The 16,440-nt window shown below is 43.0% G+C and overlaps 1 protein-coding gene across 1 annotated transcript in view; it reads left to right on the top strand.

Moving 5' to 3' along the window:
* Positions 1–15,864, top strand: part of LOC124551120 (gamma-interferon-inducible lysosomal thiol reductase-like) — a 41,023-nt gene extending 25,159 nt beyond the window's left edge. The window contains exons 4-6 of the mRNA XM_047126069.1: positions 5,685–5,831; positions 13,102–13,161; positions 15,722–15,864. Coding sequence (XP_046982025.1) covers positions 5,685–5,831; positions 13,102–13,161; positions 15,722–15,748 — 234 coding nt within the window. The 3' untranslated portion in view covers positions 15,749–15,864. The remainder of the gene's footprint in view (positions 1–5,684; positions 5,832–13,101; positions 13,162–15,721) is intronic.
* Positions 15,865–16,440: the final 576 nt, after the last annotated feature.

Genomic DNA, 16,440 nt, shown 5'->3' with positions numbered 1-16,440 from the left:
GAGGACCCAGTTCATTCTATGTAAATATAGTGCAAGACATTGTGGAGCCAACACCAGCTTGCACAGTGCCTTGTTTTGTCTAACAAAACAAGGCCCATGGCTTTGTGGGGTCTGCGCTACACTCGAGCCCTGTCATCAGCTCTCAGAAACTGAAATCGGAACTTACCAGACAGGCCCACGGTTTCCTAGTCGTCTAGGATCCAACTGATATTATCACAAGGCCAGGAGAGACACTGTAGGCGATGTCGTGCTGTTAGCAAAGGCACTCGTGTGTGTGTGTGTGTGTGTGTGTGTGGTTTGAGGTTTTCGGGCGCTAAACAGCGTGGTCATCAGCGACCAAACGCATAGAAACAGGAACACATGCGGTGAAGGGACGAAGACGGGACATCGAACAAGGAGAACGGCTAAAAGACACAGACCTGACGCAGTTCCAAATCCTCACATACAGAGGCAAAACAAGAGGAGAAGAAACGCACTAAAAAAGGAAAGGAAACACAAGGAAAAGAGAACAGAAACCGAAGCGAAACAAGGAGGTAATCGTGACTGGCGGACCTCTTACCTAAAACCTGGGTGAGCCAGTCACCCAGCAGCACATTAAAATCCTCTCCATAAAATCCGAGGCAACAAATTGGACAGGACACAAAACCGTAAGACCTTAACCACAGTCGTTGCGTCGTCTTGCAAAATAGAGGGCAAATCCGGTGGCAAGGAAACCACCACCCTCTGCTCAGAGAATAAAGGACAGTCAAGTAAAATGTGGCGGACAGTAATCTGGACGCCACAAGCACTGCAGATTGGGGGGTCTCCCGCCGAAGTAAAAAAACCATGCGTTAAGGGACTGTACCCGATGCGGAGGTGAGTTAGGAGAACCTCATCCCGCCATGGCCGCGTGGTGGCCTTGACCAGACGCAGCTTATTTTCACCGACTGGCAGCCACTTCTCTTCCCATTGACGCATAACACGAAAACGCAAAAGGGAGGTAACAGCATGGAGGGGGACATTCAACAACGTGAGGGAGAGAACATGCATCTTTGGCAGCCACATCCGCCAGTTCGTTTCCCCTAATACCCACGTGCCCCGGCACCCAGCAGAAAGAAACCTCCTTCCCCTGCCGTTGCAGGTGGAGTAGGGCATCATGGATGTTCTGGACGACCGTATCCGTTGGGTACAAGTGTTGCATGGTCTGAAGGGCACTCAGGGAGTCAGAACAGATGAGAAACTTAAGACTGGGAACACATCTCATCTGCTCCAATGCCCACAAGATCGCAAAAAATTTGGCATCAAAAATGGTAAACGAAGCAGGAAGCCGTAACTTCATGACTCGATCAGGGAAAACAACAGCACAACCAACAGAGTCCCCTTGTTTAGAGCCATCCGTAAATACTGGTACATGGTCGGGATGCTGGTGTAAAATATCGTAAAATAAGGAGGTAAAAACAAACGCAGGAGTGCAGCTCCTCCGGTACTCTGACAAGCCTAAAAGGACGCTGGGCCTCTGGAGCAATCAGGGAGGCAGGCGGGTAAAACCCTGGAATTGGGGTGCCACACGCTCCACACCAAGGGAGTCAAGCAAATGTTTGGGACAAATCCCAAATGGTCTCGTTGCCCTGGGGCAACTGGAAAAGAGACGTTCCACAGGCGGTCGGGCAACGGTAGGGTACGAAGGGAGGTAGGACAGGCAAGGAATTGGCACACCCGTCGCACCATGAGGAGGCTTACTCAGGCAAGGCACTCACGTTCGTCGTCTGCTGCCATAGCCCATTAACGCCAAATTTCACTAGAGACGGGATTCGCGACTCCCTGTCCGACAAGAATGATGATGGCGTAGTGGTTTGCCTAGTGAGCAACAGACCTGGATTCGAATCCAAGTCTTGGTATAAAATTTTCGTTCGTCGCTTCAGTCTGCATATCTGAGATGGATATCAAGAAGGGACCCCTTATCGGAGAAGCAAAATTCTCGGCGCGAGCGAAAACGTTCTACAATGTCTAAAAAATCCACTTCTGTAGTGTTTTACAACAATTCACTTCTTTCTGTACATGCTCGTGTCGACTTGAATGCTGTTCGTATCCGACAGGAGTGAACAACAGCATTGAATGCAATAGATATGAATCTTCTGAAAACAAATCTTCCATCGTTATGTGGAAATAACACTGACCGGAAAAAGACACTTTTTTTTAAATCTCGTAGCGGGGTATGTAATGCCTCACAAAGTTCCATATCCGAAATTTCAAAGGCATTTTACGGAACTCAGAGTAGCTTTGTATAAAAAAGAACATTTTGTGATTACACTGGCGCCAAAGAAGACAAATAGTTCCTTGTTATATGAGAGTTATCAATGCCTACAGATGTTGCCAGTTTATAGTTGGTCATAACACAGAATAATAACATGAACATTTTGTAAAAAAAGGCAGCACAGCATTGAGCAATTTTACGCAATCTGGAACCAGTTTACTTGGTTTTAAATTTATGTATAGTGTAATTTGCTATAGGTCTGAAGGGCTGACCTTGTAATGTGAAACGTTATTGTAAAAACTCTGTACCATTTGCCAAAGGACGTTTTAAGGGTAATATACGTGCAGAAGTTGTTTCTCAAGTATGTCAAACAATGGTAATAAAGTGATACTTTAAAACTCATTATCTCAAAACACCTATTGCCGCAACAAACATCCAACCTGTCACAACTCACTCCATATTTCTTACAAACTGTTCTGAATTTGATTAACTTCTCATGGTTGGGATTCACAGTCATATAATATTTCTTAAAAGACATCATAGTCGCCGTTGACTATATAAAATATTTATTGTTACTATTGCAATTTCGGCCTTATGGCCATTTCCAAGTAACACTGCAAAGTCACCTAAACTCAAAAATACAAAAGTGAAGCACAGGGTGTTTCTACATAATTAAGCAAACATTTCATTAACAAAGTAGCTCAATTACAAAAATTGGAGGGAGATATACATTACTTACATTCTGTCAGAATGTCGTCGTTTTTTTTCCCTTCTTTATCATCATTTCATTCCCCTGCCCCATATGGGCAGGGGAGGGCTGTCAGCGGCACAATCTGCCGCTCTTCAGCCGAGTAACATGACAACTTAAAATAAGAATAAAATGTTATATACATAAGGCGATAAAGGGGAACTTAAAGCAGAATAATGGGAGAAAATGGAGGTAAAAAATAGACTAACACGGAGACGTTCATGGAGGACAGTTAAAAAAAAAGCTCACCAGAAAGTTAAAAAACACAGTTGGCGATTTTTCAAAACTCAGAGAAGACACTGAATGGACATGCACACGTTAAAAGTCGGCCACAGTAGCAAAAACAGTCCGGGATAACACACTTAAAACCCATTTGGAGCACACACGATGAAGAATAAAACTGCCAGGCGGGACCTGCCGTGGGAAAGGGCAGAGAGGATGAAAAAGGAGGGGAGAGCAAGGGTCAGCAGGGGAAGCGGCGGGATGAAGAGAGGAGGGGCATCAGTGGGTACACGAAGAGGCAGGAGACACGTGGGGCAGGAGATGAAGAGGGAAGACAGGGCAGGAGAGAGTGCAGAGACACTGAAAGGAGGCAGAAGAGATGGAGGAGAAGTAGGAGGGGGAAGCCGCTCAGGAGGAGGGAGGGGGAGGAGAGGGAGCCCTGAGGAGGAGGCAGGAAGATGGGGTTAGTTGGTAGGAAGAGTAGATGTCAGGGCGAAGCTTATCATCCGGGAGGGGTAGATGGTGGAAGTTGCGTTGGGAAAGGAGATGAAGGGTGTGGAGATGGAGAGAGGGTGGGACACAATGGGAAAGGTGCGGCAACTGGATGGGGGTGGAGAGGAATGGAGACACCAGGGGGTGAGGGGGATCAAGGCGGTGGACAATATATAGTGTGCGGATGTGTTCAAGGAAAAGGAGTAGGTGGGGAAAGGGGATGAGGTCGTAGAGAATGCGCGTGGGGGACAGAAGGCGGATGCGGAAGACGAGGTGGAGCGCATGGCATTCGAGGATTTGGAGGGCTTTATAGAACCGGGGAGGGGCGGAAATCCAAGCTACGCTGGCATAACAGAGGATGGGGAGGATCAAGGATTTGTACTTGTGAAGGATAGTGGAAGGATGCACATCCGGCTGGACAGGAGTTTCAGGAGGCGGAGGCGGTTGTCAGCTTTGTTTTGGATGGTAAGGAGATGGGGAGTCCAGGTGAGGTGGCAGTCGAGTGTGAGGCCAAGGTATTTGAGGGCAGGAGTGAGGTGGATAGGACGGTCATAAATGGTAAGGTAGAAATCACGGAGGCGGAAGGAGCAAGTGGTGCGACCTATGATGATCGCCTGGGTCTTGGAGGGATTAACATGGAGGAACCACTGATTGCACCAAGCGGTGAATTGGTCAAGGTGGGTTTGGAGGGTACGTTGGGACCGTTGAAGGGTAGGATAAAGGGCTAGCGAAATGGAGAAGATGAACAGGAGGGGGAGGTTTGGGCATATCAGGAGTGGACAGGAGATAGAGGAGAGGGGAAAGGACAGAACATTGGGGCACGCCGGCGGAGGGAAAGAAAGTACGGGAGTTGGAATTGTGGATAGTCACATAGGAGGGACGATGGGAGAGGAAGGAAGAACGAGACGGACAAAGTTGATGGGGAAAGCATAGGTCTGGAGTTTGAAGAGAAACCCGGGATGCCAGACACGGTCATAGGCGTTCTGGAGATCAAGGGAAACAAAGACAGCAGAGTGACGGGAGTTAAGTTGGAGGGAAAGACATGTCGTCAAAATGCAGCTTTTTGATTGAGAGTCCCACAAGGTCCGATGAGTACGACACTTATTACATCGTAATATGTTGTTAAATCCGCACGCAGTTGTGCAATCACGTCATCAACACAGATTTTCTGTGAACGTTTGGGCAGGCATTGTTGGTGATGTCTTGATTGGGCCCCATGTTCTTCCACCTACGCTGAATGGAGCACGTTATCATGATTTCATACGGGATACTCTACCTGTGCTGCTAGAACATGTGCCTTTACAAGTACGACACAACATGTGGTTCATGCACGATGGAGCTCCTGCACATTTCAGTCGAAGTGTTAGTACGCTTCTCAACAATAGATTCGGTGACCGATGGATTGGTAGAGGCGAACCAATTCCATGGCCTCCACGCTGTCCTGACTTCAACCTTCTGGACTTTCATTTATGGGGGCATTTGAAAGCTCTTGTCTACGCAACCTTGGTACCAAATGTAGAGACTCTTCTTGCTCGTATTGTGGACGGCTGTGATACAATACGCCAATCTCCAGGGCTGCATCAGCGCATCAGGGATTCCATGCGACGGAGGGTGGATGCATGTATCCTCGCTAACGGAGGACATTTTGAACATTTCCTGTAACAAAGTGTTTGAAGTCACGCTGGTACGTTCTGTTGCTGTGTGTTTCCATTCCATGATTAATGTGATTTGAAGAGAAGTCATAAAATGAGCTCTAACATGGAAAGTAAGCGTTTCCGGACACATGTCCACATAACATATTTTGTTTCTTTGTGTGTGAGGAATGTTTCCTGAAAGTTTGGCCGTACCTTTTTGTAACACCCTGTATAATACTTTGTATGCGTATAAACTCAGCACGAGTTATACTCTGTAAATCCATGTGGATTTGTACATAAACGCTTTTATCCCTCAAGAAAATTTATTGTTGTTTATTGTTGGGTTTGTTTTCAGTGTGCAACGCGCCTGGGGATCGAATGGAGGCCGATAGCGGACTGCGCCTCGACGACGACTGGCAGCGAACTGCTGAACGGCAACGGAGACAAAACTAAAGAGCTGTTTCCGGCACTTCGGGGCTTACCCACCATCACGTTGAACGGGGTGAGTGGGTGACCGACCACGACGGAAATTATCCTTTTTATTCGCCTATTTGAACGAGGTTTTACTTTCGGTGAAATTGCTTGGTTACGATGATTACAACGATCATGTGTTCTGCTAATTAGGCAGGTCTATCACCGCATAACACAGCGTTCTTTAAGGTTGAAACACCTGTTTGGGGAGATAATGATGCGGAAAGAGACTTCCGCCGGGTTCAAATGGTTCAAATGGCTCTGAGCACTATGGGACTTAACAGCTGTGGTCATCAGTCCCCTAGAACTTAGAACTACTTAAACCTAACTAACCTAAGGACATCACACACATCCATGCCCGAGGCAGGATTCGAACCTGCGACCGTAGCAGTCGCGCGGTTCCGGACTGCGCGCCTAGAACCGCGAGACCACCGCGGCCGGCTCTTCCGCCGGGAATGGGGCTCTTGTCCCATATGCGGCTCTTCGCAGATGGCACGTTATTGTCAGGATCTTCAGTCCCAAGAATGATTTGATGCAGCTGTCCAAGCTTCTCCATCCTATGCAAGCATCTTCATTTCCAAATAACTGCTGCAACCTACATCCTTCTGAATTTGCTTACTGCATTCACCTTTTGTCTCCCTCTACGATATTTACGCCCCCCCCCCAATCTCCCCCCCCCCCACACACCCACACACACTCCCCTCGAGTACAAAATTCGTAATCGATTAATGTCTCACAATGTTCCCTATCAATTCATCCCTTCTTCCAGTCAAGCTGCGCCAAAAATTTCTTGTCTCCCCAATTCTATTCAATACATCCACATCAGTTACATGATGTCAGCCCCGATAGCTGATTGGTCAGCGTGACGGATTGCCGTCTTACGGGCCAGGGCTCGATTCCCGGCTGGGTAGGAGATTTTCTCCGCTCAGGGACTGCGTGTTGTGTTGTCTCATCATCATTTCATCCCCATGTGAACGTGTTTACTGATTCTGCTGTAACACCAAATTCGATTGTGATTTTATCTGTTGCTTCTCTATATTTGAAATGAAATGCTTTCTAGAAGTTATTTATTATAAAGTCATTTCTCATGCAGTGGCCTAGCCAATTTCTTTTGGTCCTCTAAACTGTTTCCAGTATTTGTCTTTTCTCGTTCAGCTTTTGTAACACAATAACACTTTTTGCTACGTCTGCCCATTCCACACCGCCCATTCATCTCCACTTCTACATCTCAAAAGCTTCTACGTATTTCTACTCTCTTCACCGTATTGTTCATTTTTCGTCACGATAGACGATAGCACTCCATCTAAAACACGTATCTTTTCTTTAGCTGTTTATTTAAAGGACCATGGAAAATACACCTCCTTGTGTAAGACACAATACTGCAATAGCAATCCTTAATTTTATTTCTTGATTAAACATCATGTTTCTAGCAATTTTGCAACCTATGTACCGAAGTTATCAACTTGTTCCACTACCTCATCACTAATTTTTACTTTTAATTTTCGTTGATTGCCTTGTAAAAACCATTGCCTTGGTCTTCTTCACATTAATCTTCATCCATATTCCACACAGCTGGTGCCTAGCCTTTTTACTGCTCCAGAGCTGTCGCTGACTGTTGTGGACACCCTGCGCATTAAAAACCGGTCATATTACTGATTTTCATAACTGTCTTAAACTCCTGTTATCTTTCTATCCACCAGCTGTGTAAATAATTAAACTGGAAGGCATTAAATTTCATATATCATCCAGTGGAGCGGTGCCTTGATTGGAAATACGGAAGCGTCCGATCCCGCCCGTCTGCTTTGACCCATGACGTCACAAATATGGCGGAAACGACCGTAAACCATGAGTCCAATATGGCGCACATAAAGTCGTTACGTACACATTATGAGGACGAAAATACATCGAAAAACAAACACACACACGTTCCACCAAAACGCCTAATGACACTAACGGTACAAGCGCGGGAAATAGGGGGTTTTAGGGTGAGAACATACTAAATATAAACAAATTTAGACACCCACCCCCACGCAAAACGACGAAAAAAACCGACATCACAAAACTCCCCAAATACCACTAAACACATCATCATCTGGAATCGGACACTTCCCTTGATCTATATAGCTCAACAGCAGCTCCCGATCCCATAAATTAGGACCTAACACATCCCTTGACCTATATAGCTCAAAAACATCTCCCGGTACCAATACCAACATTCGCAGCCTCACATTGGGATCGAAAACTTCCCTTGACCTGTTATCCTTACGACATCTCCACATACAGCCGCCCCTTGTCCGAGACGCCGGAACTTTAAGTAAGCCCCATTTCTTCACGACATACTGAACACGACTTCATCCAAAAATTCGAATAGTTGAAGAAATTTTATTAGAGATAACGCACTGTCCCCCATCATAGCCGACAACCGAAAACTGTTGACCCTGTCAGTCATATCCATACCTACCAAAGACATAAAAAGAGTCAATTTACCAAAATTCACATACGACACCACACTCGCAAACTAAACCAAAAACGTCACCTAACGCACCACCAGAGAGCACCACCGATCGTACCAAAACGACACCTATAAACACGCCACTCTCACAAACTAAATTCCACGCCGTCGTGACGTCACACACCACAACAGCCTTACGTTACTGCTCAAAGCCGACGGGTGGGATCGGACGCTTCGGTCGACCCCCTTCTTCATTTTACAGCGTCTTTAAAGTTCGATGTAACATACCTTCTTACATGCATGCATTTCTGGAGGAGCAGCCATATTAAACTATGAAATGCATTCGCCAATGGAGAACACGATTGTACAATGGCTATACGATTTTCTAGTAACATATGAAATTTTGTACCAGACAGAAACATGAACCCCGATCTCCCACTACACGCAAGCGGTCACCTTAACCACCTACGCTGTCTGAGGACATCTACAGGACCGAAATAACTTCCATGTGTCTTGGTGTCTACGTCCCTTGGCGCTCGCACACAAATCGTGTGATTCCCACACAGGGAGAGAATCTGTTTTTCGTCAGGCTGCTTGCTTTGCCATGAAATACAGTAGGTCAGTGTCTGTATTTTACATTGTCTGTATATTTTGACGCAATTTTACCAGTTCCATAGTGATATTACGAAATACAAAAATAACTCTGTCTTTTGTTTTCACGACTAAACTGCTGATCCAGTTCGATGAAATTTGATATCGTGATAGCATACAACAGTCTAATCCTAAGAGGGTGAAGTAGGCAATGGAATATCTTTCTTATATTAGTGAAGGTAAACCATGTTAAAAAATTATTAAATTTGTTGTATAGTCTAAGCGCTGTGTACTCCGTAGGTACTTCAATAGCACAATGCATAGACGTGCATTCCTGCCCCTAACCCCTTGCATACACTGGTCGGCAGCGACGACGTACGTGCTACCACGCCACGTGTTAGATCAGTTGACTGGGCGGGAGTGCGGGTGGGGGGGATCCACAGGACAAGCCACGCTCACCTGAGCAGGGGGACACTTGAGGGCAGCTGACGTCATTGCATGTACAACTGCCCACTTTCTCACAATCACTCGTCATAACAAAACCACTGACGTGGGAGTGCAGCTATAGGTGACAGCTGGTTCCAAATTTGTTTCATTGCAGACAGCTGATGGTGTTTTATATGAATAAAACTAAATGCAAATTTTGTTTTGATTACACACACAGAATTTAAACAACTTTAATAATGTTGTTGTTTCCCCCCACCCCCCATATGAACCACAGCTTGCTGTTGGTGGGGAGGCTTGCGTGCCTCTTCGATACAGATAGTCGCACCGTAGGTGCAACCACAACGGAGGGGTATCTGTTGAGAGGCCATACAAACGTGTGGTTCCTGAAGAGGGCAGCAGCCTTTACAGTAGTTGCAGGGGTAACAGTCTGGATGGTTGGCCTTGTAACACTAACCAAATCGGCACTTGCTGTGCTGGTACTGCGAACGGCTGAAAGCAAGGGGAAACTACAGCCATAATTTTTCCCAAGGCCATGCAGCTTTACTGTATGGTATAAGCGAAGTTCGGTGGCAGGAGGCACAAGACTTTTGGTCAGGTGAATACAGGGTTACAAATACAAAATCAAATAGGGGTAATGCAGTAGTAGGTTTAATAATGAATAAAAAAACAGGAGTGCGGGAAAGCTACTACAAACAGCATAGTGAACGCATTATTGTGGCCAAGATAGACACGAAACCCACGCCTACTACAGTAGTACAAGTTTATATGCCAACTAGGTCTGCAGATGACGAAGAAGCTGAAGAAATATATGATGAAATAAAAGAAATTATTCGGACGGTGAAGGGAGACGAAAATTTAATAGTCATGGGTGACGGGAATTCGATAGTAGGAAAAGGAAGAGAAGTAAATGTAGTGGGTGAATATGGATTGGGGGTAAGAAACGTAAGAGGAAGCCGCCTGGAAGACCTTTGCACAGAGCATAACTTAATCATAGCCAACACTTGGTTCAAGAATCATAAAAGAAGATTATATACATGGAAGAAGCCTGGAGCTATTGACAGGTTTCAGATAGATTACATAATGGTAAGACAGAGATTTAGGAACCAGGTTTTAAATTGTAAGACATTTCCAGGGGCAGATGTTGACTCTCACCACAATCTATTGGTTATGAACTGTAGATTAAAACTGAAGAAACTGCAAAAAGGTGGGAATTTGAGGAGATTGGACCTGGATAAACTGAAAGTACCAGATGTTGTAGAGAGCTTCAGGGAGAGCATTAAGGAACGATTGAGACGAATGTGGGAAATACAGTAGAAGAAGAATGGCTAGTTTTAAGAGATGACATACTGAAGGTAGCAGAGGATCAAGTAGGTAAAAAGACGAGGGCTAATAGCAATCCTTGGGTAACAGAAGAGATACTGAATTGAATTGATGAAAGGAGAAAATACAAAAATGCAGTAAATGAAGCAGGCAAAAAGGAATACAAACGTCTCAAATATGAGATCGACAGGAAGTGCAAAATGGCTAAGCAGGGATGGCTAGAGGACAAATGTAAGGATGTAGAGGCGCAAATCACTAGGGGTAAGATAGATACTGCCTACAGGAAAATTAAAGAGAACTTTGGAAAAAAGAGAACCAATTGCATGAATATCAAGAGCTCAGATGAAAACCCAGTTCTAAGCAAAGAAGGGAAAGCAGAAAGGTGGAAGGAGTATATAGAGGGTCTATACAAGAGCAATGTTCTTGAGGACAGTATTATAGAAGTGGAAGAGAATGTAGATGAAGATCAAATAGGAGATATGATACTGCGTGAAGAATTCGACAGAGCACTGAAAGACCTAAGTCAAAACAAAGTCCCCGGGAGTAGACAACATTCCATTAGAACTATTGACAGCCTTGGGAGAGCCAGGCCTAACAAAACTTTGCCATCTAGTGAGCAAGATATACGAGACAGGCGAAATACCCTCAGACTTCAAGTAGAATATAATAATTCGAATCCCAAAGAAAGCAGGTGTTGACAGATGTGAAAATTACCGAACTATCAGTCTAATAAGTCACGACTGCAAAATTCTAACGCGAATTATTTACAGGCGAATGGAAAAACTGGTAGAAGCCGACCTCGGGGAAGATCAGTTTGGATTCCGTAGAAATATTGGAACACGCGAGGCAATACTGACCCTACGACTATCTTAGAAGTTAGATTAAGAAAAGGCAAACATATGTTCCTAGCATTTGTAGACTTAGAGAAAGCTTTTTACAATGTTGACTGGAATACTCTCAAATTCTGAAGGTAAAATACAGGGAGCGAAAGGCTATTTACAATTTGTACAGAAACCAGATGGCAGTTATAAGAGTCGACATGAATGGGAAGCAGTGGTTGGGAAGGGAGTGAGACAGAGTTGTAGCCTCTCCCTGATGTTCTTCAATCTGTATATTGAGCAAGCGATAAAGGAAACAAAAGAAGTTCGGAGTAGGTATTAAAATCCATGGAAAAGAAATAAAAGCTTTGAGGTTCGCCGATGACATTGTAATTCTGTCAGAGACAGCAAAGGACTTGCAAGAGCAGTTGAACGGAATGGACAGTGTCTTGAAAGGAGGATATAAGATGAACATCAACAAAAGCAAAACAAGGATAATGGAATGTAGTCGAGTTAACTCTGGTGATGCTGAGGGAATTAGATTAGGGAATGAGATATTTAAACTAGTAACGGAGAACTCCTATTTGGGGAGCAAAATAACTGATGATGGTCGAAGTAGAGAGGGTATAAAATGTAGACTGGCAATGGGAAGGAAAGCGTTTCTGAAGAAGAGAAACCTGTTAACATCGAGTATAGATTTAAGTGTCAGGCAGTCGTTACTGAGAGTATTTGTATGGGGTGTAGCCATGTATGGAAGTGAAACATGGACGATAAATAGTTTGGACAAGAAGAGAATAGAAGCTTTCGAAATGTGGTGCTACAGAAGAATGCTGAAGATTATATGGGTAGATCACATAACTAATGAGGAGGTATTGAATAGGATTGGGGAGAAGAGAAGTTTGTGGCACAACTTGACTAGAAGAAGGGATCGGTTGGTAGGACATGTTCTGAGGCATCAAGGGATCACCAATTTAGTATTGGAGGGCAGCGTGGAGGCTAAAATCGGAGACCAAGAGATTAATACACTGATCAGATTCAGGAGGATGTAGGCTGCAGTACGTACTGGGAGATGAAGTAGCTTGCACAGGGTAGAGTAGCATGGAGAGCTGCATCAAACCAGTCTCAGGACTGAAGACCACAAACAATAAGGTTGTTCCACACAGCTCATTCTACTGGTGTGTGAAACGTCATTACTAATATTGTAGCCGGCCGTTGTGGACGAGCGGTTCTAGGTGCTTCAGTCCGGACGCGCGCTGCTGCTACGGTCGCAGGTTCGAATCCTGCCTCGGCATGTCCTTAGGTTAGTTATCTTTAAGTAGTTCTTAGTTGTAGGGGACTGATGACCTCAGATGTTAAGTCCCATAGTGCTTGGAGCCATTTGAACCATCTAATACTGTATTTGATGTTTCCTCTACTTCAGTATTTGTCATTCTTTCGATTTTAGCCCGACACTATGCTTTCGTGGCCAAAACCCTGTTTCACTTCTGTGAAGCATATACAGCACATATTTTCACATTATGAAAATTATTCATTCCTTTTCTTTCAATTAATTCTTTTTTAAATTAGAAATTGCTTATTTTTTACGGCCGTATATATTTAAATGTAGATTATTAGCTCGACACTAGCGGTGTTTGTAATCATCTTCAACTGACTTCCTGTTTATCTGCTTTCAGCGCCAGGACGAACAACAACAATTACTCACAAACCTCTGGAATGAGATTTGTAAAGTGTTGGTAAGTACTATATAAGAAATAATATCAGTGAACACTTGTTTCATAACCAAGGTAGATTTCATTTGCTTAAGTTTATATTAGACTTACGTTACATTGCTGAGAATATTTAACTGAAATAGACAAATAACTGTAATAAGTCGATTTTATTGATATTCCCATTATCAAGTGGACTTATTTCGATCAAAATACCGGTATACACACACGCACGCACTCACGCACACACACACACACACACACACACACACACACACACACACACATCCTCTTCTTATCCTCTTCTTATCTGCATTAGGGACGAGAAGGTTGTCCTCCAGCGTCAGTGTCAACAAACAGGGAGGATATCCGGATCTGCCTGGTGCAATTGGTGTCATGTTAAGTGGGGTAGGTGGGGCTGCCCCAGAGCTCTGGTCTCGGTAGCGTTTAATGTGAGCACATGGCTTTCGGAGAAAGGATCAAGTCTTAACAGCCACAAAATGCAGTGCACGCATTTTCTGGCACATAGTTCTTGTAAAAGAAAAAAATTATTGTTCCAAGGTGACCAAAGAGTCAGTGAAATCTACCATTTTAAATTCTTAGGACTGTGAATAGATCAAAAATTTACTTGGGAGCTTAAGTTCAAGACCTTGCGCAGGTGACGAATGCTGCAATCTCCACTATGTCTCACACTGAAGCATTCGAGCTCCTTTGCTTAATTTTATTATCATACTATTATTTTCTGTGGTATCAAATGTTCGAACAACTCTGTGCACCCATCAAGACTATTCTTGGGGCAAAAAAATGGTATTCAGATTGGTCTAGTGCGTCAGCTCACGAACTTCATGTAAGACATCGTTCGGGTGCCTCTGAATTATAACTCTGCCATCTCTGTACACATATTCCATCACGGGGTTTGTTGTTGACAGTACTGACTTAACTGGGTGAAACTGCAACATGCATTCAGTGAACTCAAGGCTCTCAGACAACACTTGCATTTAGATACTTCTTTAAGTACTGTACAGAATGCTATCAGTTTCAATAGCCTTCCAACACAACTGAAAAAATTGAAAAAATTTAATAATACAACCTAAGCCTTCAGATGTAAGCTGTAAAACTTCCTTGTGAATTTCTTCTATTCTGTACAGGAGTTCCTTCTGGTAGATATGAACTTTCCTTTGTAATGTCTTGTTTATTTCTCTACTCTCATAATTTTTCTCTGTCTTAATAATTCTTTAATTTTATGAGTATTGATATTTGTAAATTTTCAAATCAGTATTCTGTCGTATACATACTGTTTCATTCCATAACAGTGCGTCATGGCTCACATTGTCCAAGCCACTTTAAAAAAAAAGGGTCACAAAATAAGTACAAAATGTAATATAACTAACAGACCCAGTAACGCAGTTGCTAAAGATGTAGGAGAATTCGATACACGTCCTATTCTCCTTCTTCTCCTCTTTCTGTACACCTCCTGCTCCCCCTCTCTCTTTACATTTCCGACTTCCTCCTATTTATGTCCATTTCCTCCCCCTGCCCTCTCTGTCCACCTCCTATTAACACCTGTCCTAGACTATGAGTGTTGTTTATTGTTATTGAAAGTTCAGATTCCGTAGTAGTATTCTAACCATATGCCGATAAGACATCAATACAAGTTTCCTGTTCTTTGTGAAAACCGAATGTGAGGAGGAAAACAAAACAACAAGTTGTTGTGGGCACAATGTTTGCTTAAAATATGTATAGCGAGAAAATATATGTACGGGAGAAACATTTTGTTTGATGGTTGAAGCGCCTGTTTTTGTAGTTAATACTAACTGCTAAAAATAAAACAAAACCACACGTTTTCACAGCAGAGCAGAACACTGCACAACATTCTCTTTCTTGCAGTCGCTTTTAATAGAGTGCCTGTACAATGTTGTTTCAAAAAATGTAGTCTATGTTCGACTGAATGATTATTACAGTATCGTGTCAAATTTTTCAGTAAATCGGTCAAGAACTTCTCGAGAATTTCGGTAGCAACGCATCTGTATAGTTGTATATATTTCATATATATATTTGTATGCCATATACATTTAAAAATATTTAGCTTATGTCTACCTGAACACTTATTAGACTATTGCGTTAAAATTTGAAGTAAATCGGTCAAGAACTTTTCGAAATTTTTCATAAAAACATTTCCCCTTTGTGCATTTAACTTTATACACTACATATATTTTAAAATGTGTGAGCTATGTCTGTCCGAACATTTATTAAAATATCGTGTAAAAATTTGATGTATATCACTCAAGAACTTTTCCAGATTTTTGCTAACAACTTTAAACAACAACTTGTCTTTACATGGTATTATACATAACAATATTTAGAAACGATTAAAAGTGTTTCATATATTTATCAGATTGCTGCCATTGTTACGGAATCGAAGGGTAGATTAGTCTGTTAACTCATTAGACTGAATGAATATGTTAACTCCATCAGAATCAGGCAAAGAATCTTTATGTATACACCAAATTTCATTATGTATTGTTATTGTTTGAGAGAACTCTAATGTGTGAAGTACGACTAACTGACAATGTACACACTGTTCCAGGAACCGAAGCCTTCAACTTGTCCATGACTTGAATCACGCTCCAGTGGCTAACACTAAGGAATAGAAGACTATGGCAGAGCACGGAATCTGATTGTCAGCCCACATTATATTACTGTATAAAATAAAATTTTATTCTGAACATATATAGTCACTGTTTCATTCGTTGCTAAATACATAAATTCATAAGACCCAAAAACATTTAGTGACCATTCAGATTTTGAATATGATACAAGTAACTGCTTACAATGATGTTAACCAGGACTGAGGAAAGATACCAAACTAAAAAAGAACAGGCGGAGTATGACAAGTGTGCAGTACACCATATAATCCTTTGAAAATGTTACACTGAAACCATTATCAATAGACTAGTTCGACTCACTGGAGCTAAGCCTTAAGTCTCCCTTCACAATTATTACCCTCCCCACTTGCCCAGTGGCACCCACTACCAAACTGTCACATTTTAAAACGCTCCTCACACCTCAGTATGTGCCCTATCTCTGTGTTTCCCTTTATATTTTAATTTAAGGCCATCCATTCATTATTTTCGAGAATCACGTGTGAAAACTGCATGCACGCTTAATATACTGAAACTTGTTGAAAAACCTTGAGCATAATACCATGTAACATCACATCCATAACGTCTTGGGAAGTAGCGTCATAAAACTCTTTCTCACTATTTAGATCAGTAGATCTTCTATTGTTTCTCAATCTACATGTAT

Source organism: Schistocerca americana, chromosome 9 (assembly GCF_021461395.2).
Source record: "Schistocerca americana isolate TAMUIC-IGC-003095 chromosome 9, iqSchAmer2.1, whole genome shotgun sequence".
Lineage (NCBI taxonomy): Eukaryota > Metazoa > Arthropoda > Insecta > Orthoptera > Acrididae > Schistocerca > Schistocerca americana.
This window is presented reverse-complemented; position numbering and strand designations above follow the sequence as displayed.